Source organism: Tursiops truncatus, chromosome 4 (assembly GCF_011762595.2).
Source record: "Tursiops truncatus isolate mTurTru1 chromosome 4, mTurTru1.mat.Y, whole genome shotgun sequence".
Lineage (NCBI taxonomy): Eukaryota > Metazoa > Chordata > Mammalia > Artiodactyla > Delphinidae > Tursiops > Tursiops truncatus.
In genome coordinates, this window is record NC_047037.1 from 113,225,752 (window position 1) to 113,252,520 (window position 26,769).

At 34.3% G+C, this 26,769-nt stretch overlaps 1 protein-coding gene across 1 annotated transcript in view; it reads right to left on the reverse strand.

Moving 5' to 3' along the window:
• Positions 1–26,769, reverse strand: part of ROBO2 (roundabout guidance receptor 2) — a 197,957-nt gene that overhangs the window by 60,550 nt on the left and 110,638 nt on the right. Inside the window, exons 12-16 of the mRNA XM_073804650.1 lie at positions 23,599–23,720; positions 16,311–16,542; positions 13,093–13,217; positions 10,605–10,776; positions 7–189 (exon numbers count right to left, since the gene is read on the reverse strand). Of these exons, the coding sequence (XP_073660751.1) occupies positions 7–189; positions 10,605–10,776; positions 13,093–13,217; positions 16,311–16,542; positions 23,599–23,720 (834 nt within the window). The remainder of the gene's footprint in view (positions 1–6; positions 190–10,604; positions 10,777–13,092; positions 13,218–16,310; positions 16,543–23,598; positions 23,721–26,769) is intronic.

Here is a 26,769-nt window from a genome sequence, read left to right on the forward strand (position 1 = left end):
TCTTACCAGCATAATTACTGAGTCCCTTTCTCTTCTTTCTTCGCCAATACAACCAGATGCTAAAACCCATCAGAATTACCCAGCAGGCACCACCAATACCAGCTATAAAAGCTGGTTGCTTCACAACATCAGTGATTTGCTCAGTTATGCTGTTATTGTTTTCAGTAATGACAACTTCATTCCTTCCCCCTATGGAAGAAACAACAGTGTTAGTGTTAGTAAATATTAAGACAAAAAACCCCACAAAAATACATATATGGTATGCCAAAGGCACAGAAGATCAGAACATTCTTTGAAGCAGGTAATATTTGTTGTGTCCTGAGCCTGTCACAATTTATTGGTAAGCATATTTTGTAAGTTTCAGAAAAAGAATCAAATAATAAGTTTGAAATGTGATTAAGAACATTGCTCCCTTGTGTTTTGTTTTGCTGTGGACAGATTCAGAACCACTTCTTGATTTACTGCCTCATAAATAAATACTAAAACAAGTGCTGTGAGCTGAAATAATAGTAACCTTTCTTCAGTTAGGTAAAGCATTTTGTAATATAATTCTCATTTTTTTAAAAAAAGCAACTATAACATTTAACGCCAGGTATTTGAAAATTACCTTCCCCCTACAGCACTGCCTAAATACAAATGTTCAAAATATTGCCTTTAGTATTCTACCAAAGGTCTTATTTTGATCAAACATACTTTAATTTTCTGGAAGGTATTAAAATTACTATATTAAACAATGACAATTATGTAAATATCTTTTCATAGAGATTAGTATCTACAGTTAAAACATCATGAAAAGATAAAATTCCTAAATGTCCTTAACGTATTTGAAACTAATTTGAAAATCCACTTGAAAGCTGGATACAAAACAACTTGAAAATTAATTCTAAGGTCTATGTAACAAAAACATACATTTAAATATGGACTAAGATGATTCTAGTAGTCATGTGTCTGACAATTTAGCCCTCTCAGAGGTAATAAAGAAAATCTCAATCCACATTTTTAAACAGGTTTAAAACTCACGGAATCATAATATCACTGAAGAGCAAAGATTTATGTGTTTAAGAGATGGATGAATTCAGGCACTGGAAATTAAGTGATTTCTTATGTTAATATCATATCTCATTAGTAACTAATCCAATACTTAAAAAATAAATTGTAAGCAAAATATAAATGGCAAATTTCAGCATATCACATCACAGGAATGTGTAATTCTCATTGTTTCAGTTATCATGGCACTGTAAGATATTAGAAAGTGCAAGGTCTTTGAAATTCCACATTTGAGTATCATCTCAGCCACTTACTAGCTAAGTAAGCAGTGAGCTTATGTAGGGCACTTAATCTTTTGGAATCCCTGTTTCTGTTAGTTGGCAACAGTACTATTTCATTTATTTGGGAGGATTAATTGAGACGATGTATGTAAAGAGGTTAATAAGAACACAGTGATTATAGCCCATATAAGGCTAAGAGTTACTTTAAGGGCCACTCAGGTGGGAATAGAAGTTGTAAATTATCTAGATGTGAGAGTCCCATAAACAATAGGTGACTTGTTTACCAAGGTTTCACCTTTCTTCCAGGGCAGAAAATTAGCCTATATTCCCCAGCCTCCCTTGTAGCTGAGTACAACAAAGTGACTGAATATTAGCCAATTGTACACAGGCAGATGCATACTACCTCCGGTTCTGACCCATAAACCACTGTGACAATACGTCACACTCTCTTTCCTAGCATGTTGGATAGAAACGAGGGATCTGCGGCAGGATGCTGACCATCTAAGACAGTGGTCCCCAACCTTTTGGGCACCAGGGACCGGTTTCGTGGAAGACAATTTTTCCACGGGCGGGCGTGGAGGAGGGGAGAAGGTTCAGGCGGTAATGCGAGTGACGGGCAGATGAAGCTTGCCCGCCCGCCTCTCACTTCCTGCTCTGCGGCCTGGTGCTTACCAGTCCGCAACCCAGGGGATGGGAACCCCTGCTCTAAGAGACGTAGAGCCATTGATGGAAGGAGCCAAGTTCCGTGAAGAATTTTATGGGGTAGAAACCCCATCCTCCATTCTGCTGACTCATATTAGACTGGGCTATGAATAAGAAAGAAACTTTTATTTTGTTAAGCCAATCTGTATGCCTACTTGTTTGTTATAGCTGCTAGCATTTTTTATAGTCTAATATTCCATTCTTGAAACGTCTTTTGTGTTAATTTCCAGATTTAAAAACTAGCTTCACTTATGTACTGAAGCTGGTTCATTCTCCTAATCTATCTGCTCTTAGTTACTATACATATAAACATAATCAGAAATGTATTTAAAATGAGCTCATATTTTCAACTTGAGACATATCAACACATATATCTGGTGATTGTGTTAAACACTAGTAGTTACTAAAAAGAAAACACCTTATAGCACAAACAGAAAAGAAAATTCATCCTTCATTTGTGTAAAAGATCCATAAAATGTCTTATTGAAGATAATGAAAAATTTACTTATGTTACCCAAAGTGTATGAGTATTTCTTGTGCTGCTAGTATTTTTAAAACAATGTCGTCAGTTGGACTAATTAGAGCACAGACATGGGATGTGTGTGACCTGTAACACTCCATTGTTCTTTCAGACAAAAAAATATAATGAAATATAATGTCTTCCTCCCACTGGACAGTAATGAAGAACAAAACTAATTTGTTGGACTAAAAATTAATTAGACACATCAGATTCGACTGTACCTATTACTGTGAAAGTTTGCAGTTGTTCAACATATTATTACCAACTATGTAAGGTAAGCGTGAAATAGGCAAATGATTAAGGAAACAATAGGTATATTACTAAGCAAGATTACTGAGAATTTTAAGTCAATGTAATTTTGTTATATGACATGCTGTTTGATGCTTATATATATAAGTGTATTTGGTTGTATTTGTGTGTGTGTAATTGCAAACATATAAAATTATGGACATTTTGATGTAAAAGTCACCTTACCAGTGGAGACAGCAAATAAAAGAACAATACTACTTTTAAGTCTGTGTAAGGCTATTTATTATATTTATACAAATTTTAATTAAAGGTCCCTTAATGTAACTTTTTGGAATAAAAACTAAGCTGAGAAAGAATAGATGAAACAGTACATTGTCTGGCATAAAACAAATCTAAAATTATCAGCCATAAATTACATCAAATGCCAATACATGATTTAATTAAAGCAAAGGGGAAGTGAGGAAGAGCTTGAGTCACTTCAAGTGCTGTTTCCAGTACTGAATAGACAATAGGAAAAGCGTAAATTGAAAGAGAAATGGAGATTAGCCATCACTAAATCACTTTTCAAATAAGGAATAACAGTTGTGTAGATACGGTTATCAGACAAGATGTTGAGGTAGATATGCAAGGGTAATTGAAGAAACAATTAAAGGCTTCTTCAGTACAACAGTAGATATTAAAAAGAAATAAATCTCTCAAGGACAAATAGCCTTTTCCAGGTTGAATTGTGCTTGTGTGTGTGTGTGTGTGTGCATGTGCGTGTCTGTGTGTGTGTGTGTTTATTTCAAGTAGTACAATTCTATTTTCTATAATTATGTCTTGGATATTGTGTATTCTAACTACATGAAAAGGAGATAGAAATATTACTTATTAGATTATTTTTTATTTCATAGAAAAATTTGAAAAGTATGATATATAAACAAATTAAAAGGTACTCATTATCCACTTGATCACTCAGTCTTTTTAAAATAATACGAGTTAAGCAAAACTTTCCATTTGATTTAAAATAATCTTAGTTAACATTATTATTTTAAGTTACCATACAATTGTTTATTCTTAACTGTCATGACATGAACTTGGGGAAATGGTGTTACTGCAATTTTTACTTGCCTCCAAATACAATAAATCCCCCAATATTGTGAAGCAAATAGGTAGCTACTACAAACCAAAATCAAAACCAAAACAAACCAACTTTTCCATGCTTGAGAATTATATTTATTACCAAAGATGACAGAAAACATGAAAGGAAAATATAGATATTTGGTAATCCTACTGATCTTTGATTTAGAAAAATTACATTCAGTTAATCTTTTTCATAGATATGCTAGAAGGGCAGTGAAAAAAGAAAAGAAGCGGGCTTCCCTGGTGGCGCAGTGGTTGAGAGTCCACCTGCCGATGCAAGGGACGCGGGTTTGTGCCCCGGTCCGGGAAGATCCCACATGCCGCGGAGCGCCTGGGCCCATGAGCCATGGCCTCTGAGCCTGCGCGTCCGGAGCCTGTGCTCCGCAGTGGGAGAGGCCGCAACAGTGAGAGGCCCGTGAACCGCAAAAAAAAAAAAAAAAAACTTTGTTTACCTATCTAGGAGCTCTCATAGAAAGCTATACCTTTCAAACATGTTTCATATAGATATAGATATAGATATAGATATAGATATAGATATAGATATAGATATAGATATAGATATATTTTTTTTGCGCGGGCCTCTCACTGTTGTGGCCTCTCCCATTGCGGAGCACAGGCTCCGGACGCGCAGGCTCAGTGGCCATGGCTCACAGGCCCAGCCACTCCGCAGCATGTGGGATCTTCCCGGACTGGGGCACGAACCCGTGTTCCCTGCATCGGCAGGCGGACTCTCAACCACTGTGCCACCCGGGAAGCCCTGTTTCATGTTTTTTAAGTGAAAAATTACTGCCTTATTTCTAAATAACAAATATTCTAAATATTTAGAAAATATGTAGAAATAAGAATAAGTTCATCTATATCTGTTAAATCCTTTTGGGTGTACCTGTATTTCTTTCTTATTCCAATTTATTTTAGAAAATCTCAGAAGGGCAAGATTATAGGTTTCCCTCAGGTTAAGAAATTAATTCAGTTTGTATGACTAATTGAGAAAGGGAAGGCAATTTAAAGAAAAGTTAATACTATAACTTTTCAAATGTTTTTAATATATAAAAGGAAGAATACTTGGAGAATCTAAAAAATTTTAACATGACAACTGAGTATTAAATCTCTTCATTATATAATAAATACATTGTAAAAAGAAACAGCTTCCCAAAATTTGGTAGTATGTTCTATGTGCATATTTTAGAAAATAAACAGAAAAGAATGCAAATGGCACATTGGCTTGTATGAAACTCTGGACAAGTATTTTTAAAATATATAAACTCTAGGAAGAACGTTTAAAAAGATAAAGACACTGACAAACAAATAAAATCAGAGTAAACTGAAGGGATTTGCCTTTTGAAAGAATGAAACCACTCAAGAAAAAGAGTCTGCATTTATGAGGCTTTCTATCCCCTTAGAGGGCTCAATCCATGCAGCACTAGGGAGCTAGAACTCAAGCTGAAAATCTCAGTCTTTTACTTCTAGGAGGTGTCAGAAGATAGCCTTCGCAGCTGCCAGTGTGACAGAAAATTAAGGGAGAAACCATGTGAAAGGGGGAGAGACAGGAGAGTGATGTTCTCAAATCTGTGTATAAATTCTCCCTCAGTACTAGTGTGAACCCTGAATTGTGCAGGCAGAAGGACGATTTCAAGGATTTGGTGAAACTCAAAAGGTAAAAGGCTGCAAAGACTGAGCAGACTCTCTCACTGCAGAGAAGATTGTGTTTGAAGTTTGAATTCCATCAAGTTAGGCAGACCAGATAAATATATTAGGCTTTTCACCGAAAGTCCAGGAGCACTATGCCTTAGAAGTAAAAATTAAACTGAGGTTTTGCCTGAAGAATATTGTCAAAGCATAAATAGTCCATACTAACAATATGTAAAAACCAAGCCACCACAAGATCGAGATGACCAGCCAGTAACATAACTGCCTCTCAGGAAAAGAAAAACAACATTCTTCAGAAGATCACAAAATTGTATAGTATGTTTTCTGCAATGTCCAGTATATAGTAAAAAATTACCAGGCATGCAAAAACAAGCAAAACAATAATAACAACCACAATAGCAAAAATGAGGAAAAGATAACCCAAGATCAAGAGGAATAGTAATCAATAGAAATAGACCATGAGATGACATGGATGTTGAAATTAGGAGGAAAGGACTTTCAAGCAACTATTACAATATGTTCATTAATTTAAAATAATAGAGTCCTAATGAATGAACACATGGGGAATTTCAGAGGGAAATGAAAAATGTAAAAGAGAACAAATGGAATTTGTATTATATAAGCTGAATAATTCACTGGATACTTCCACTTCTGCCCATGAAAGAATAACAGGAATGAGACATGCCATCCCACCATAAACAAGGAAAACCTAGGCAAAATATGTGAAACAAAAGGACAGAACTATGAGAAAAAAGGAAATAAACAAGGGGAATCGTACGATATTCATACCTTTCTATCTGGAGACAATTTCTAAAATGTGATGCAACGAAGGGGAGTCCAAAAATGGCTGAATAGCATTCCTGAGTTAAAGAGACAGTAAAACTCAGGCAGACTCAGGGACTGAATTTAAGGAACAGAATATCAGATAAAGGTGGGTAATATAAAATATTTTTTCTTAGTTTTAATTGATTTGAAAGATAGTTGATTGTTTAGAGCAAAATCAATAATAATACTTTAGTTTGTGTGTTGGTTTTTATTACATGTGCAGGAGTAAAATGTAGAACAATAGCAAAAAGCTTGAAAGGGAGGAAAATGGAATTATATTTTCTAAGATCCATATAGCATAGGCTAATCCTAGAGTAATCATTACAAAAATAAGTATACTTAACGATTCAATAGTGAACATAAAATATTATACAGGAAGTCATTTTATTCATCCAAAAGAAATCAGTAAATTAGGAAAATAGGAACAAAGTCCGATTAAAAAAAAAAAATAGCAAAAGGGTAATTCTAACCTCCAAAACATCAATGATCACATTAAAGATAATAAACACTCCAATTAAAAGGCAAAGATTGTCATATTGGATAAAAAATAAGGCCTCACAATATGCAGTTTAAATAATACAAATGTGCATTAAATACAAAGACATAGGAGTTAAAATAAAAGGATGGAAAAAAAAATCACAAAACGCAAACACTTACACGGGTGTACTAACATCAGACAGAGTAAGTTCCAAGACAAAGAATCTTACGAGGAAATAACGTGAGGCATTTCATAATAAAAAAGCATAAGTTCATTTAGAAGCTATAACAATCTTAAAATATACTCAGTTAAAACAGAGTAGCAAAATACATGAAACAAAAACATAAAAAGGAGAAATATACAAATCTATAATTATAATAAATTGTCAGGCTCTTTTCTTATTAATTAAAAGAATGCATTAACAGAAAATAAGTCAGGACTTTAACAATACTACCAACTGATTTGACCTGACATTTATTGAACGTTCCATTTCAATATAGAAAAATAAAAATGAACATAGTTTTTAAATGCACAAGGCACGCTCGCTAAAACGAAATTCTGGGCCATAAACTAAGTCTCCATATTTAAAAAGCTAAATTCATGTAAAATACACTCTCTGACCTCAGTGGAATTAAATTAGAAATCAGCAACAAAAAGTTATATGGAAAATACCAAAACATTTGGAAATTTAATAGCACATTTCCAAATAACTTCTGCAAAACCCAAAAATTTTTAGGGAAAGTGAAAAGTGTTTTCAACTTTATGATAAATGGAAACATAACACATCAAATTTGTAAGATTCAGCTGAAGAAGTGCTTAGAGGGAAATTTATAACTTTAAATATTTGTATTAGAAAAGAAGAGAGGTCCAAATCATTGATATAAGTTTCTATCTTAAGAAGCAACATAAAAGTAAGCAGAAGAAATAAATATCAGAAATCGCTTAATTAGAAAACAAATAAAACTAACAAAGCCAAAATTTGTACACTGAAAGGATTAATAAAATTGATAAATCCTTATCGAGATTAAAGTTGGAGAGAGGGAAGAGAGAGAGAAAAAGGGTAGGGGGCAACGAAAAAGGAGAAGAGAGAGAGAGCATCAATCCACAGTACTTATGAATAAAAGAGATGGCATTACTACTCATCCTGCAAACATTACAATTAAAGGGATTACAAATAAGGAGATACTGCAAATAAACATGTGATAATAAATTCAACAATTTAGATGGATTAGACAAATTCATTGGTGGGCAAACACCAAAAATCCATTTACCACAACCAACAGAGAAGAAAAAAATATCTGAATAAATGTAAATTCATAACAATAAAAATAATTCACAAAGAAAACTCTAGGCACAGATATCATCATTGAATTCTAGAAGATTTAAGGAAGAAATAGGACCAGGCCTACCAAGACTCTTACAGAATGTAAAAGAGGAAGGAATACTTCCCAACCCATTAAAGCTAGCCTCCCTGATTCCAAAACCTGACGAACACATTAAAAGAACACTACCTATCAATATCCCTCATGAACATAGATGCAAAATTCTTTACGAAATGTTAGCAAATCAGATCCACTAGTATCTGTAAAAAGCATAATATATCCTGACCAAGTGGGATTTATCCCTAGAATGCCAGGTTTAATTACCTTTGAAACCATAGAATTTATCATATTAACACAAATAAGGAGAAAGAAAATAGATGATTATCTGAATACACTCAGAAAAAGTATTTTGCAACTATTAAAATAAGTGAGTGAAGTTAGTAAGGCCATAAGATAAAAGGGAAATACATAAAGATAAATTTATATATAACATAAAGTAGTTGAAAAAGGGAATTTTATAAATTCACTTGTAATAGTGTAAAAAACATTAAATAGGAAAAAGTTTAACAAAATATATGTTAAGGCCATATGCTGAAAACTACAAAATATTGTTGAGAAAAATAAAGACAAATAATGGAGAGTACATCAAATTCCCATAGAGAAAGACTGACTATGAAAATGTTTAATCTTTCCAATTTGATGTATAGATCCACTGTATTTTTAAACATAATTTTTCCAACATAATTTTGTAGAAAAAAATTTTCCAAATTTTTCTTCCAACGTAATTTTGTAGAAACTGACATGCTGATTTGAAAAGTATATGGAAAAGCAAAAGGTCTGGAACAGTCAAAAAAATTTTGGAGAAGAAAATGATGCAGTATTCACATTACCTGATTTCAGGACTTTCTATGAGCTATTAGTAATCAAGACACTGTGGTTTGGCATATGGATGGACATATAAACAAATGGAATCATACAGGGAATCCAGGAATGGATCCACACATATATAGTTAACTGGAGAAAGGAAAGTTTTTTCAGTGAAAGATACCTATGCATTTTGATTTTACATATGGAAATAAATAAGCCTCAACCCTCAAATCACATGCAATTACTTTAAGATGAATTATAAAAGCTATGCATAAAAGCTAAAACTATAAAGCTTCTGGAAGAAAATATCTTTGCTATCTAGATTAGGACATAGTTTCTTAGAAAGTACTAAACATGAAAGAAAAATTTGATAAATTATAGATTATGTAAATTGAAAACTTTTGCTCATCAAAAGACTATCAAGAAAAGGACTAAAAAGCCATAAATTGGGAGAAAATATTTGTGATACAACCTATGACAGATAATTTATATTGAAAATGTACAAATAACTCCTCTTAGTAACAAGAGACAAATGACACCATTTTAGAAAAGGCAAAGGCTTGGAAATTTTACAAAAGAAAATATGTGAATGGCCAATAAGCACATGTGAAGTTGCTCAACATCATTAGTCATCAAAGAAAATTGAAGTTGAAATGACAATGAGGGACTCTTACACTCACTGAAATGGCTAAAATGACAGATGGCAACATTAAATGTCAGTGAGGATGCAGAAAAACTGGAAGTCATATTCTGTCCCAGTGAGAGTATAAAATTATACAATTTGAAAAAAATATTTAGAGTTCCTTATAAAGTCAAACTACATCAGTGCTGTTACCCAGAAATTCCACTTCTAGGTAATTCTCCAAAAGAAATAAAAACATATGTCCTCAAAAAATCTTCTTACACATTCTCTCAAGAGAAAAGCACAGAAACAAAATACGATACATTCACATGATTGAATACTGCTCAGAAATAAAACATATGAATTGCATAATATATGTATGGGAGAATCTCAAAAACATTATGTTTAGTGAAAGAAGCCAGACACAAAATATTATATTCTGTATGACTCCATTTATATATATTTCAAGAAAAGTCAAACATAATCCATGGTGATAGGAAGCAATTTTCTGTAATGATGATAGTAGATTGAATAGGGATTTCGTCTTTGGGATAGTTTATTTGGATTACTAGTTTCTTTTGGCCTGTTTCTGGTTAATTTTTGACATTTTTCTGGCTAAGAGGAGGTATACAGATTTGAAACATAATGCACCTTCTTCAGTAACTGCCTCATTTCCTATTGTATTTCAAAGGCATCAAAATTACAAATGAAACTATAGATTAAAAATAATTTTCAAACCAACTTTCAGCATGTAAACTCTTAATGATTATGATTTTAAGAAGTTTGTGGAAATCCTAAGAGCATAAGCAATTGCTAAACATTTTGTTAGAAGCTCTAGTCAGTTTATTTGCCTATATGATGTGTGCATTTATTACTCATTATTTACTGTATTTCCACTGTTGGGATGTAGATTCAAAAAAATAATCTACCTTGTTACCAGTTGACTGATTCTAAAACACATATCATATGGATTGGTACTCACCAATTATTATTGGCTGTGGCTCACTTTTTACTCCAACTCCTGCACTGGTACTAGCTGCAACCTCTACCCGGTATTGAATCCCTGGGAATAATCCACCGATTATTACAGATCGAATGGCTGCATCCACAGTTTTGTTGATGTGGAATCGTGTTTCATTCCCCAGACACCAGATCTATAGAAATGTAAAGGTAATATCAAATTATTTTTTTCTGGTAATTAGTTCATTATAATTGATTCAATCTTTTAGTAGAGACCAATCTATTTTCTAGTCTTATAGAAGTATTTGTAAATGACATTTTCTCAAGCCTAATTTCTGCTGTTTATATATATATGTATGTATGTATATATATATAGGTGTGTGTGTCTGTGTATGTGTGTGTGTGTATTAAAGAACAACAAAAGAAGCTAAAACTATGCAGCATTCCTTTATATTTTACAATCAACACTGAATGCTCATAGTACAATGATTCCCTCAGCACCTCTGCAAGGTCTGGAAAGTGGTCCTTGATTACAAATGGCGTTTAGGTATGGACTAAAACACACAAATTCCTCTGCTTAATTTATTTATCAAGATTTATTATGCAAAGAATTATTAAAAATATGGTGATTATGAGTTGTAGTATCCAAAGTATATAGGTGCACATCGAAGTAATTTATATTTCATTTAAGAAAATATTAACTTACACAGAAGTGGTTAACAAGATTAATTGACTAAAGTTATAGGTATTGACTGAGATAAAATTAAAGCCAATATTTACACTGACAGTAACAAATCTTAATATCGATCAAAACATATCTATACATACATACACATGCATGAGAACAGAGTGGTGGGAAGTCTTTAAACACTGATGTGAGGGATGCTAGGCTTGTACTTCCAATAAGAATCAAATTTTAAGTCATACATTCTTTTGGGATATGGAAATCTGTTACTGTAAAATGTGTTATAAAAAATTCTACTGTGTGTACTTATTTGTATTTCTATTATACAGTATTTATAATCTACATGGGGACACGTACATTGCTTGTTTCTGAAAGAGGTAAGTTCCTGAAACTTTTTCTTTAAAAGAGTGCCTTTGAATTGCAAATGTCTTTTATTTAGTCTATGAAACCTAAGTTACTAGTGAAGGGTTATTTAGCCCTTACCAAAATATACACATTTTTACCAAAATAGGACAATCTCATATGAGTGAGAAAATTTACAACTTATGAAAAATTATCATGTTGTGGAAAAAAATCAATATTTAAATAAATAGAAGTTGAAGATATTTAGTCCTAGATGATATAAAAGTAAAATCCTAAACTCATTAAAAAACACACACACTCCAGGGTAGATAATGTTTTGCTTTTAAAACCATGTGTCCTAACACTTATAAAATTTCTGATTTTATATAATTATGCTACTGTAAAAGCACTTACTCTTATTTTCTTATTCACATTTCTTTATAATGTGATGGGAATAATTTTAAAATAAATTCTTATGCAAATTTAGTCCATTTGCTTCAGTAACTTAACCATTAACTTAGGAAAATTCTACTTTAACTTTCACATTTTTTCCTAGAAGTAACAATGTTTTGAGTAAAATTATTCAGCTTAATTTCACATACCAACTATGAATTTCCTGGGTGAGGTGGGGTGTCTAGTTTTCTTTTCTAATAGATCTACTTAGTATGTTATTATCAGATTTCTATAAAAATTTATTAATAGCAAAAAAGCATAGTTTTTAAATTTTTACAAGATTTAATGAGGTGTTTTACTCTCCCATGTGGTCTAATCACATCACAATTAATTAGAACCTTATTTCTCAAAGTTAGACAACTTGTGATTCTTAAGTGATGTTGCTCAAATGATGGTGAAGAAACAACGAATATATACTGTTTCCAAATAGCAACAAACTCATCAATTGAAAAATAAGAGTTTTTCACAATTTGTTTTTTCAATGGCTCCCTTTTTTCAAATGAAATATTTTACAGAACCTTTTACCAATAACTTGGTAAAAGCAGAATTTACAGTGGGAGGCGGTACTGCCCACCCTCTTATCTCCATCTCAACTCTTTAAACTCCTGAAGCATCTTTTTTATGAGAATACAGTTTAAAAACAGCTGTTCTAAGTCCCATTACACAGAAATCTAATAACAAAGATAAAGGCACTCCCTAGGATAGGGCTTCACTATCTACCCTCTACCTTGTCTCTCTAAATCCCTGAGGTTCTGCAATCACATTATTAAAACAAACAAAAAAAACAACAACAACAACGCTGCATTCTTATGGTTTGCGTGTCCAACTGAGTTTGTGTTATCTGTGACCTTGGAATTAGGTTCTATGCATCCTATGCATTTGCTTCTTTACCTGTCACACAAAGATATAAAATATTACTTTACACTCAAACTCAATAAGAGGGCCACTCGAAATGTTCCCCCTCCATGTGACCCTGAGACTTCTCTGGGCACTTTTACCTGTGAACTTTCCTTCTTCATCCGGGCCTTACCTTGTATTCTTGGATAATTCCATTCTGATGGTCAGGGGGAGGAGGATCCCAGGAAACACTAATACTTGTGCTATTGTGGCTTCCAACAGTCAGCACAGTGACAGACTGTGGTGGGGCACTTGGGGCTGCAGAGGAAGTGATTAGAATGAACACAAACTGTAAGTCTTGGTGTACATTAAGACTGCTTACAGAATATGAATATAAAGACAAAATGCAAGAAGGTCTGGTTTCCAGTAGTTCTGAATTAACAGTGACAGTTTAAAAAAAAATCCTTTATATATAATGGATAGATTAAAGTAAATACAACAGCTATGGTAATATGTCCTCAACAATAAATTTAACAGCTAACATTCAAATGAATGTTTCCTATGTGCCCAGAACTGAGGTAAGAGTAAGATTTAATTCTCATAATAACCTCAGGAAATAAAAACAACTCTTATCTCAGTTTTACAGATAAGGAAACTGAAGACTTAGCTAAGTCAAATAATGAGGGAGAATTTGAACCCAGGTATGCCTGATTGATTCTAGAACTTTGGTTCTTTTGACTCTAATAGGCTCGCTTTTTAAAAAACAAACAAACAAAAAACAAAAAACAACAACAACAAAAAAACACTGCTATCAAAAATGTTCTGAGAGGATGCATTCCAAAATTTTATGTTATTATCTCTGAGTGGTAGCATTACTGACAATCTTTTTGTTTTGTTCTGATTTGCGTTTAATACATAAAAACAGAAACACAGCTATAAATTTCACCAATGCAGAAAAAAGACACTTCTGTTTTCGTATTGAGAAAAATAATTGACTGTTATAAATTGACCCATAATTTAAGATTTAAAACTTATTTTATATTGATGAACAAGGAACTCTGATGATATAAATGAAAACAGTTCATGTTGGATCAAATGTGAAATGGACAGATTTTAATTTCCTACAGTTCTCTTCCTTTATGGAAAAAACAAATCAAAGTACTAACAGTTAAAGCAAAATTCAGATAATCTTGTGGTACAAAAGAATTTTTACATATAAGATCAATGCTTTCACAACTACACAACTTAGTTCTTTGAAAACGTGTACACTTGAAACATAAAACATATTTTAAAAGACTATCAATGGGGGCTTCCCTGGTGGCGCAGTGGTTAAGAGTCCACCTGCCAAGGCAGGGCAGCCGGGTTCGAGCCCTGGTCCAGGAGGATCCCACATGCCACGGAGCAACTAAGCCCGTGCGCCACAACTGCTGAGCCTGCGCTCTGGAGCCCTCAAGCCACAATTACTGAGGCCAAGTGCCACAACTGCTGAAGCCCACGTGCCTGGGGCCCGTGCTCCAAAACAAAGAGAAGCCACTGCAATGAGAAGCCCGCACGCTGCAACGAAGAGTAGACCCTGTTCGCCACAACCAGAGAAAAGCTTGCGTGCAGCAACAAAGACCCAACGCAGCCCCCCCTCCAAAAAAAAAAAAGCCGATCAATAAAGTTTCCCACGTTTGATAAATCTGTCACAGCATATTTCACTAAGGTGTAGTCATCTTTGCATTGAGTGTAAGACACACACAGACACGTTACCACCATACTGCTCTTTATCACTCCTCTGTGTGATAAGGTTGCTCCAAAATGTGGCACAATGACATCAATCCAACCATTTGCCTACCAGTTTTGTAGTTATTAAGTAGACTTCATTGAAAAGTAACATTTTGGAGAGCTGGCTTCTCATCTGCCTTACCGCTGGCTTGGCGAGAACACCGTGCCTATTTCCTGACCTGTCAATTATTACACAGATGTGAAAGAACCCACTCATTGCTCCCAGACAAGCCCAGCTGAGTTCCAGTTTGTTCACTTCAGAAGGCCACAGAAAGCGGAGATGAACGTATACCGAATGGTGACAAATGTCTAGTCTAGAGGAAAAGTCTAACTGCAGTGAAATTGATTTTTGGAAATATGCTTCAAATGTAGCATTCTGTATTAAATTGACCCACCCCACTCATTAGTTCTACACACTATCCACATAAAGTAAAATTTAATGGGGGATGAAGATCCTATTATTAATTTATTTTCTTTACAAATCTTAAAGGTAGACTAATGATGCCTTTAAAAATATGCACTTCAGCTCATATCAGTATAGCACACTGTAAACCAATATGAAGATAAAATTTCTCTGTGTTGCTTACTATAAGATATGTATAATTTAAAAGTTCTTTGGTCAAACATGTACATCTATGTTACCATGAACAACCTACACACATTTTCTTAAGGTTGCTCTTATATTGATTTATATAAAATATGGTTTTGTACATAAAATTAGTACAAAAGCAGAAAAGGGGGGAATTTATTATAGTTGGTATCTGATTTTTTGTTCTTTTTTTTTTTTTGCTGTACGCGGGCCTCTCACTGTTGTGGCCTCTCCCATTGTGGAGCACAGGCTCCAGACGCGCAGGCTCAGTGGCCATGGCTCATGGGCCCAGCTGCTCCGTGGCATGTGGGATCTTCCCGGACTGGGGCACGAACCCGCGTCCCCTGCATCGGCAGGCGGACTCTCAACCACTGCGCCACCAGGGAAGCCCGGATTTTTTGTACGTTGATGATAGCATTCATTATAAACCTCTAGTTTAGGGAAGGAGACGCTAGAAAATGGTCTGGTTGAGACCAACATTAATTTCATGTCCATCACAGACTGACTTTAAAAGTATCTACAGGTAAGAAAAGTTACAAAGGGAAGAGGGAGAGGGAACATCACTAAGAAGAATGCTGCTGCAAACATGCAAGGGGCCTTCCGGATTAGAAATTATGAATCAGACTGGCAGAGCCCGTAGGGAAGCAGGCTTATGAAAGGAAATGTCATGCTTTACTCTACCCAAACAAAGAGAGACAAAGAACAGCCTGTGTACTTGGGTTTCCATTAGCCTGTCCTTTAATGAAGCCAAATGTCTTAAATCCATGTGTAAAAAAAAAAAATAGGAAAACATTATAATCAAATTCCAGTGCACTGAAAAACAAGATTTGAAGCGAATGTTTCCTTAAGGAAAATTCAAACTACTTGAATGTCATCTTTTTGAGTTGTTAGATTCTATGAAATTCTCAGAATAAAAGGAGAAAATGATACTTCCTGGATTGACTTTTAGAATGTCTTTTGCTACCCTTCTAAGGAAGATGATAAACTAGAACTTCAACAGAAATTGATTTCATTATGGTTTAAGTTTGGTTTATGTTAGAAATCTGAATACTGACCTTCTTCAGTAGTACGAACTGTTTTAGACTCACTATCCATTCCTTGGAACTCATTAAAATATGGTCGAACTTTAATTTCATAAGTCACCCCCTTTTTCAGATTGACTAAGACAGCACTTCGCTCAGTCGGGACTTTAGCATCTAAATTCTGCCATGTTGATGTAGCCTGCAGGCCTGAAGTCTGACGGTACATCACTCGGTAGCCTTGAATAAACTGGGGTTGGCGATCAACCTGAAAAACAAAGCAAAAGACTTTTGAAACCAAATGGAAGTGTCTGAGTGATGCCATGGCTTTCTAATTCATCTCCCTGCTTCTAATATCCTTTTCCAGTTCTGAGTTCACGTTGCTCCTGAGTTGTTATTTCCAAAATGAAGAGTGGAACAACATTCTCTCCTGTTAAAAATACTTCATAGCAGCTAAGATACTCAATTAATTCAAATTCTTTGGATTAGCACAAAAGCCTGTCAAGGCCTAGACATGCCAATGTTTCTAGCTTTGTTGCTCGTCTGTTTGTTCTTTTTTTGTAGTCAACAATTCTCATTTTTGTGGTTTTATATGTAGTGTGCTATTTGTCCGGAATCTCCATTCTCATCCCTTGTTCATTCACTAATGTCTTCACTCACTCAAACATTTTCTGAGTTCCTACTAAGAGGTGCCAGTTATTCTGTTAACTCTGAGGGTAAAACTGGAATGAAAGTAGAGTCAGTCCCAGGCCTCATGGTGCATAGAATTCAGGTAGAAGGTGGGCATTATTTAATGATCACTCAAACAATGGGCAGGTTACATTCATAACAAATAAGCATACGCAGATATTATGAGTGAGTTGTACTAGGAGCTAAGAAAGCCTAGAGTGGAGAGGAAGCTGAGTGGTCAGGAAGGGGAGACAGTTTCCTGGAAGAAGAACAAGTGCTGAGGTCTGCATGGAAAGTAAGACTTATTTAGGGGAAGAAGAGTAGGAACAGAATGTGTAAAATTCCTGTAGCTGAAGGGAGCATATGAAAGAGACTCGAGAGTTGTGGCGCCAGAGCGTCTGTTTTAAATGCATATGAAAAGCTTATACCCATTAACAAATATTAAATGAAAGACATTTATTAAGTTATCAACTTCTGGCTCCTCCAATATCCCACTATTGGCACAACCTGACAACTTTCTTGATCCTTTCATTCATTTGAGGTACAGAGGATAAGCAGCTGTTTTTAATAAAAATCTGAGATTTGGAACCTGAAAACCAATATCAAAATATCAAAAAATATCAAAAAACAAGTTCTTGTTTTACATTTATTGAAGAGTCTTTATTGGAGTTACCATTGTTTCATTTCAGGGATAAAGGAACTTTTAGCTTTTTAAACTTTTTTAATGTCTTGCCATTTTTTAGAAATGCTTGACAAATATAACTATCACAGCACCTTCTTCAATTAATATTCCATATGCTATAGTTTAGTAGCCATATTTTAAGAAGCCTTTAACTTGACATATTTCACTGTCAAATAAAGTGTAAAATTCAATGGAGAAGAGATGGAATAACCTCATTTTAGGAAGGTTGAGGAGAGAGAGGAAATAAAGAAGGTGATGATGGAAACGGTTACTTCAGCTTTTTAAAAATGTCTTGATCCAACTGTTAACACATAATAAACAAAAGGTATTCTTTCATGTATTAACTTCTGGCATTTCTTCATTAGTTGCAGCATTTTAAAATACTTTTTAAAGTGAAGACAGAAAATTAAAAAATACAGAACCTCAATCAAAATACAGTGAAACAAAGGGACATTTTTTTTGGTATTTAGAATGTCCAAGCTAGAAAAATCCATAAAGTTGGTAAGCATGAGCATGTGTGTTTCTAAGTATAGCTAATTCCAGTTTCACAGATGAGTCTCAACAAGTAAGAATTCCTTCACCCACCTGACAGTTTTCTAACCCTCAAAGATTTGTGGAATTAGTGCTACACTTGTATGAGGTTATGTCAAGGAAAAGTAAGCTCGGTTCTGATACCAAAGCTCATGATCTTTGAATCCTAATGCATGCTACCAGTTTGTGTTCATACCAAAATACATATTTTTTGAAAAGCAGAAGTTGTTCTGACATTATAAAACAAGGCAAGTAAAAAGCAAAAAGGTAAATTTATGAGAGCCAGGAGAGATGCCTTTCATCAAAACTGTCAATGTTCAAAAAAATCCCTGCAGCATATGTTAAAACAACATTAAGCTTGCAGTTTATAAACTTCTCTGCATTCACTTTAAGTGAATTTATATACTGAAAGAAAGACATAACTCACAATAATAGCTTGTTAATACTGAAAGAAGCAAGCTGTGTTTTTAAGAAGGACATTAAGCAGCTGTTTCCAGATGAAGGGAGTCTGTAAATCAGGGTAAATTGGTTTTATCCATGTTTGGTTTTCATTAATTAAGTGTTTTAGGACTTTATGAAGCTAATGTTTACTACACAACATTGCTTTGCTCACTTCAGTGTACACTGCCTTCAACCAGTGTATTCTAATGGCCTACTTAATAGCTAAATAGTTTAACTTGATTTTGCGCGGTTGCTATACATTCTTTTCAGAAGGAAATTTGTTGTTGCAGGTGAAAGCAAAAATGAAAATGCTGCATATTACCTATTAAAAAATAGGTGGGATTTTTAGTGGATACGTGCTCTACAGCACTGACTTTTGGAGCACCTTTTGACAAGTGGTCACTTTTGAGTTAAACCTTATGCTTGTCACTAGTTTTATTAACATTCTAGTTATAAGACGGAGGATTTTCTTTTAGAGTTGATTATAATCAGAGTCCAGCCACAAATCCATGCATGGGCTTATAGAATTTAAAAAATTGGTATTTTCTGGTATCTGAATACAAATGAATTGTCTTAAGGAACATGTGAAGTGAAGAGAGTTTCAGTCTTCAGGTCACAAGGTCTCTATTAAGTGACAGCTTAGCCTTTTAAACTTTCTGAGCCTCAGTTTACTTAGTTTGCTCAAATAATACACATATTACAAGGGCACAGAAACAATTAAATGACTAATACAGTTTAAAGCACTCTGCAAGTTTTAGAGCTGTACAATGATAAAGCATTGTTACGTACGGGATATACTAAAAATGGGGGCCCATATGTGGCCCTCAAATCAGCACTTTCATTAAAAGGTTTAAAGCGAGATGCTCAATATCTATCATTTCAATTTTAAAAATTCCATCTATACTGAAAATTCAAATTGAATTTCCTTTGGTGGGCTTAGCCTTCTAAGTAACTGATCTGGGTTTAATTGAGTTCTGAAATTCAAGTTCGCCAAAACACTCTTTCAACTCCAGTAGCTGTGATGTTTAAGGGGCAAGGAGCCTATAATCCTTTTTGTCCTTGAATAAAAACAAAACACTCACACACAAAAAAACTAGAATAATGATTTTAAAATAAGGGATTTATTGCTACTTTCTTTGTAAAACAGCCATTTTCATCATTTTTACCTACCCTTATTATAACAGCAGTCACTTTTAGAAAGTAGCCTTTGTTAAGTATTGTTCCTTCAAGATTAGACTTGTGGGGCAGGCAGATGGTCTTTCCAGTTCAAACATACTATGTGTTTGGTAATAGAATCCTGCCAACTATTGAAAAACCATATCAGCTGACCCTTAATCGAAATACATGGGCTGGTGAATATATTTCTTCCCTCAAACATCAACATGTCTATAACTCAAATACTAACAGTGTTATAACTCAAAGAACATACACATTTAGCAAGTTGAAAATATGACATGAAAATGAAATATTTGGTTACAATTTCTTTGGCAACTGATCTGACTTCCAGCCTAAATTTATTTCACTAAAATTTACCTCTGAAATATATACTTATCTCATGTGTAACTACAAATTCGTGGGGAATTTGTGATATAATTGAATGGTTTCTTTTTTAAAGTAAAAAGTTAAAATGTATGAAAACAACTGATTTGATCATTCAACAGACAGTTACTGAAAAAGTATTTCATAATGAATGCTTTGTTCTGAAAAAACAGAAATGAAAACACGAACTTTGGACTCTCAGAACACAAGTTCATGAGGGATAGAGATATGCAAACTAGAAATGACAAGTTTCTTGGGATATAGAGATGAATATGACAAGGTCCCTCTCCTGGAAGAACTCCCAGACTACTGATCTGAAATTCTTATCTAATTTGATTTATTCTTTTAAATTCAGTGACTTTTACAGTGATTAACTTCATAAACATAATGACTTTGATTCTTACCCAAATAATTTCCACATTTAGAAGCAGCTTAAAAAAGAAACCCCTTCAAAACTCACAACAAAGCAGAAAAGACTTTTTCAATTGAGAATGAGGAAAAATCTGTTGTTAAAAATATAACCCTTTCCTTGGCTTTATTTGTTTGGTATCTAGCCAAAGCTACAGAAAGATGGAAGAGCCATGTCAGATGATATCCTTTCTGTGCCATTGGAAAAATGATGAGGTCATTATACTCCCTTCACGGGAGCAGAAGAATAGAAACCATTATATGCAGAAAACAGAATAAGTCTATGTGAAATTAAATCAAAAATAAAATTGGAAACAATGTAATCTTAAATAATCATAATTACTCTTAAAACATAAATTTAGTTTTATTTTTTGTTAAAGCATTACCCAGTTTGGTACTCACTAAACGTTTGACTAGTGTGGTTTAAGAAGTAAAGTGCCCCATCCAGGATCATATGTTGAAATTCCACAGTTAAAAGGTATTTCTTTCAACTAAATATTTGTCTATAGTTTATCTTTAAAGTGAAAAACACAAAAAGTAGGTTTAAAGTAAGGAAATTCTAATCCTATCTTTACCTGTAAATAGTTGTAGGATACTGGGAACACTGTTCAACCTGTCTGCATTGGTTTCCTTTTACAAGTCTATAGAACTGGAGAAAACAGCCTTAAATGTTAATTTAGTTTCCTCTGCTCAAATAAATAATGCCTCTATATTTCCCCGTATAGATGTAGATAAGTGATAATGTTGTTTCTGATGCCTGAGGATAGAGTTAATCACTTCCTCTTTGATTGAAACCTGTGTTTATAAAATGTGTACATACAGTTATGGCCCTTATCCCTGTGTACCGTCATTAAGAATTCCCATGTTTTTCTCAAGCAGATTTGTGTCTCTTTATACAGTGTTTCCCCACATCTAGTACAAAACTGGTCCTCAAAAAATGCTTGTTGAACTATGTTTGCTCAATGGTTTTATTAATAAGAGGACGCTGGAATAATTCTCTTCATTGCGTTTCATATTTCAAACATAATTAGTTAAGAGCTGACGAAAAATAACTGGTTTTCCTTTTTCAACTACTTTTGTTAAGGGAATTGATGGAAATGGGTGAAATAGTTCCCTAAAGAAACTTGGATTCTAAGGGGGAAAAATCCATTTTTTTTTTTAACTTACAGTCATTCTTCTACTACCACAAAAACAATAACAAAACTAATAGTCATAATTATAAATACTTTCTAATTAATATAATTCTTTCTAATTAATTATGATGGATATAATTCTAATATTATAATTAAAGTGAAAATTTTCTAGATATCCATGACTCAAATGACCATTACTTACACAACATACAAGATCTAGCACAAATACGGGGGGTTTTAAAAAACTGCCCTTTTATCATCCCCATGGATTTTTAGCGGCAAGAGATCTCAGGCATAAATGAGAAGTTGGCAAAAACTGTATTAGGCACAGGGAAGAACATTATCTGGCTCTTCACAAAACAGACACACATAGACACAAATACATATACAAGGGTTAATATCCTCTAATATGAGTAATATGGCTATTTTTATGCTATTTCTTGTTTTCATTTCAGTGACTATCATGCGATGAAAACATTTGTATTTTGAAATAACAGTGGGCAGGTTGACATTTAATAATGCATGGAATTTGGAATTGGACTTTCTTAGCATATATTACAATATCAATCTACTTCTTAAAACCCATTAATTTTTTTTTACTACATATGTCAAATTATTAAAATTAAATACTTTTCTTGGTACTGCTGGATGAGATTCAGCTAAAAGAATGTGAAGATGATTGATTTATATTTAGAAGAGAACTTCAAATAAAATTTTTTGTGCTTCAAATGACATCATTAAGAAAGTAAAAAAAATCCCACAGATTGGGAGAAAATATTTACAAATCATATATCTGATAAAGGATTTGTATCCAATATGTAAAGAACATTATAGAACTATAATAAGAAGACAAACAACTCAAGTTAAAAATGGGCAAAGAATTTGAACAGACATTTCTTTAAAGGAGATATACAAATGCTCAATAAGCACATAAAAGATTCAAAACACTAGTCATTAAAAAAATGTAAATTAAAATCACAGTGATATACCACCCATACCTACTAGAACAGCTATAATCAAAAGGACAGGATAAGATGCAAGAGAAACTGGCAAGGATGTGGAAGAAACTAGAACCTTCAAATATTGCTTGTGGGAGCATAAAATTGTGTAACCACTTTGGAAAACATTTTGGCAGTTCATCCAAACGTTAAGCAGAGAGTTTAATTCAACAATTCCTAAGTATACGCAAGAAAAATGAAAATATACGTCGATGTGTACACAAGTGTTCACGGCACCATCATTCATAATGGTCAAAAGTGGAAACAACTCAAAGATGAATCAGCTGATAAATGGATAAACAGATGTATGTGATACATCTATACAATGGAATTCTACTCTATAATAAAAAGGAACAAAGTACTAACAATACATGCTACAACATGGATGAATCTCAATGACATCATGCTGAGTGAAAGAAGCCCGATACAAAAGATCGTATATTGTATAACTTCATTCACATGGAAGAAATAGGCAAATTTATATAGACAGAGAACAGATTAGTGGTTGCAAAGGGCTAAAGTCAGGGGAACGGAGGAGTGACTGCTAATGGGCGGAGGGTTTCACTTTGGGATGATGAAATGTACTAAAATCAGATTCTGCTGATGACTGCACAACTCTGCAAAGATACCAAACAATACTGAGTTGTACACTTTAACTCTGGTATGTTAATTATATCTCAGTAAGGCCATTTAAAAATTCAGGAGACAGATCGTATTGTTTATATTGCGATCTATTTTTACTCTAGTCACACTTTTATCTATTGAGTTTTTTTTCTTCTTTGCCTTTGATTACACCTTGACTTTAAATGGTGAGTGTTTTTGCTCCTTTTTTTTTTGGTTTGTTCGTTTGCTTTTTTCTGTTTTGGTTTGTTTTCTTAAAGGAGTAAAAGAGACTACCATTAGGATAGTCTTTAAAAACTTACCGTCCATGTGACTTGAACAGTGGTGGGAGTCAATACAACCGGAGTATGAAGATGGACAAGGACGTCGCCGAGTTCTTTCTGGACTTGTCTGTGGTCCACTCCCTGTGCTGGCGGGCTGATATCTACAGGGATAACCATTCCCAATTTTTTAAAATTAATAGTGGATTCTAATATACATTATATAAGCCAATATTATGCCATTAGAAATAATTCCAGGGCAAAAATTAAGAACTCTTTGGGACAAACAATGTTAAAGTATATTTATATACGTACCACCATTTTAGAACATAATTTGAGAACTGATACCTTCACTAAAATAATCTTAATAAAAGTGTATGCAACCCCTTATCCCCACTCAGTACACTGCTGTGAAAGATCTATTATTTTCTTATTAAAGGATGAAGTACGTGCTGAAAGACTTCTTTAGAAACATCAGTTTTACACAGATGTTGCCATGTTGAAGGACTTTTCCAAGTAGTTAATGGGGCCAGGTCTGAAAACTGCTGTTGAGGAATTTGTTCAATCCCGTTCCCCAGTTAGTAGGTTGTGTGTTCCTATTCCTTGAGCTATTTCAGTCTGTGAGTGTGGAAGAGAAAGTAATTAGGGGGACTGCGAGTGAATTATGTTACTAAATGTAAACAAAATGAGGGAAAGAAGGGGAAGAACCCTCCCAAATTCACAAAAATAATTTTGACCAATTTAAAATGCTGATAAAATGTTCTATGTAATAAATTCTGAACAGTACTCCAATATCTGACAAAAAATCATGCTGCTATTTTTTCGAAGTGATGGGGGGGCTAGGAGGGAGAAAGAATTACAATGTTTAAAATGATATACTCTCAGTCATAAACTGTTCTGACCCCTTAGTCACCATTTGCCTAAATACTACTCTACTTCCCATACAATGGTTTACATCCTATGTGTCCATTAAGAAAAAAGATAAATTATAGATGTCCAAATCCATCAAATTGATATCAAACACTGAATTTCACACATACTCAAATCAGCTTCTTTAACTGGTGCACTACAATGTTATGTTGCATTTTTTTCTTCCATCACCTTATTTAAGGAACAAAGTCCAATTTAAAAGGATTTATTTTCTTAATCTTGTTTTTTCTCAGGCCACAATGCGACACTCTTGCAAAAATATTTTTAAGTGCATATCTCAGCCATAACTTAAACTGGCTGCACTAACTTAAGATGGAACATAAATAATTGGGGACTACATTTTGGTAATTTTTTTCCAGTTCCACTTTTTTTCATCCTTAACATAGACAACACAGTGAGTTTTACTTGATTTAGAAATCATATATATATATGTGTGTGTGTGTGTGTGTGTGTATTATTAATATCATGTGAATACTATTAATCTTTGCTGATATATCTATGATCTACTGTGCTTTGATGGTACAAGTACTTGCTGCCTTGCTGAAATAAGAAATTGCTAAATTCTACAGTATTTAATATCTTTGAAAAATAAGAGCTCACACAGCCAAGTGTTCTTTGCAAAGAGGTGCTTTGCAGAATGCAAAGCTGCTGAAAGTGTGGTGTCAAAAATGATCCTGGGCTTCCCTGGTGGCGCAGTGGTTGAGAGTCCGCCTGCCGATGCAGGGGACACGGGTTCGTGCCCCGGTCTGGGAAGATCCCACAAGCCGCGGAGCGGCTGGGCCCGTGAGCCATGGCCACTGAGCCTGTGCGTCCGGAGCCTGTGCTCCGCAACGGGAGAGAGGTCACGACAGTGAGAGGCCCGCGTATCGCAAAAAAGAAAAAAAAAAAAAAAAAAAAAGATCTGGGTACTACAACTTCTTGACTTAAAACCATACACCTCTTCATTTTCAAGTTCAATAATTTAATGTACTCATTAAATTCAGACACACTAAAAGCAACCGGATCCTGGCAAGGTAAAATAGAAACAGTTTCAGGTCGTCAAATTCCTTCTTGTACTTTTTCCTTCTCTTGAGACAGGTTCTTTACCTACAGTCCCTTTATCATTATGGGAAATTAATCACATTACTGCTTAGAGAACAACAGCAAAGTGGCATCCCCTCCTCCCTTGACTGTCATCATGTCAGCAACGTTGCAAAATCACGTGGTGACTTTATTTGACTTGATTCCTTTAAGGTGCCCTTCTCTGTTATAATAGCATGCTAGTTACTATCACCGAACTACATTGTAATTATAATAATATTTTATGGCTGTATGGTGCTTTTCATAGCATAAAAATACTACTTTGAATTATAAATATCTTGTTCAAAGCCTTTTACAAATAAGACATAATTAACCCTTTCTCAAGAACCCTGTGGGAAGTAAGCCGTAACAAAGAATAAAGCCACCGTTTCTATTTTATTAATTCCCTTCACCTACTAGTAAGAAGGAAAATTGTAATTCAACATCCCATATTAACCCCTAGACTGCAGCAACTTCTCAGTTTGAAGGCAGGCTATGAAAGATGAGATGAGAAATCTTCCATTTTGATCTTATAATATTCTGGGTGGGTGTTTTTGTTTTGTTTCGTTTTTTATTAGTCAAAAGCATTGCATACCTCGGGAAGAAAGCTTGGTTTACTGCTTCCTGAAACAAATTGTTCCTTTAAACATGTGGTTTAATAAAATACACTGTAATGATGCTTGTCAAACTTAAGCATTAACATTCTTGGAGGGCACTTTAACAGGCTGCCAGGCGCCATCCCCAGAGCTTCTGAGTCAGGGTCTGAGAATCTGCATTTCTAATGTGGCCCCAGGTGATGCAGATGCTGCTTCTGTGGGAACCACACCTTGAGACCCACTGCACTATCAAAACACAATTCCTGAACTAGAGGAAGTAATTTTGATATCCCTAACAGGGCATTTTATCCATTAAAGATCACTTTTTGCTATTGTACAATTAATTTCAAAGAAGGAGGAACATTTTTCCTTCTTTTGAAATATAGTAAAGCCCTACAGTTAAGCCCCAATTTAACTTACTATGTAATTGTACCAAATTATTTTGTTTCTTTTTTACCAAATAGACCCTGACAACTCCAGAAGGAGGACACACTCACCAAGGTGAACAACAAGTTTTCTTTTTCACTGGATCAGGTCTAGCGAAACATTATAATAAGCAATGCAGACACATTTATCTTTGGTCCTGCAACCCCTTTGCCCTTAAAGATCTGTTTAATGTCTCCTTCTA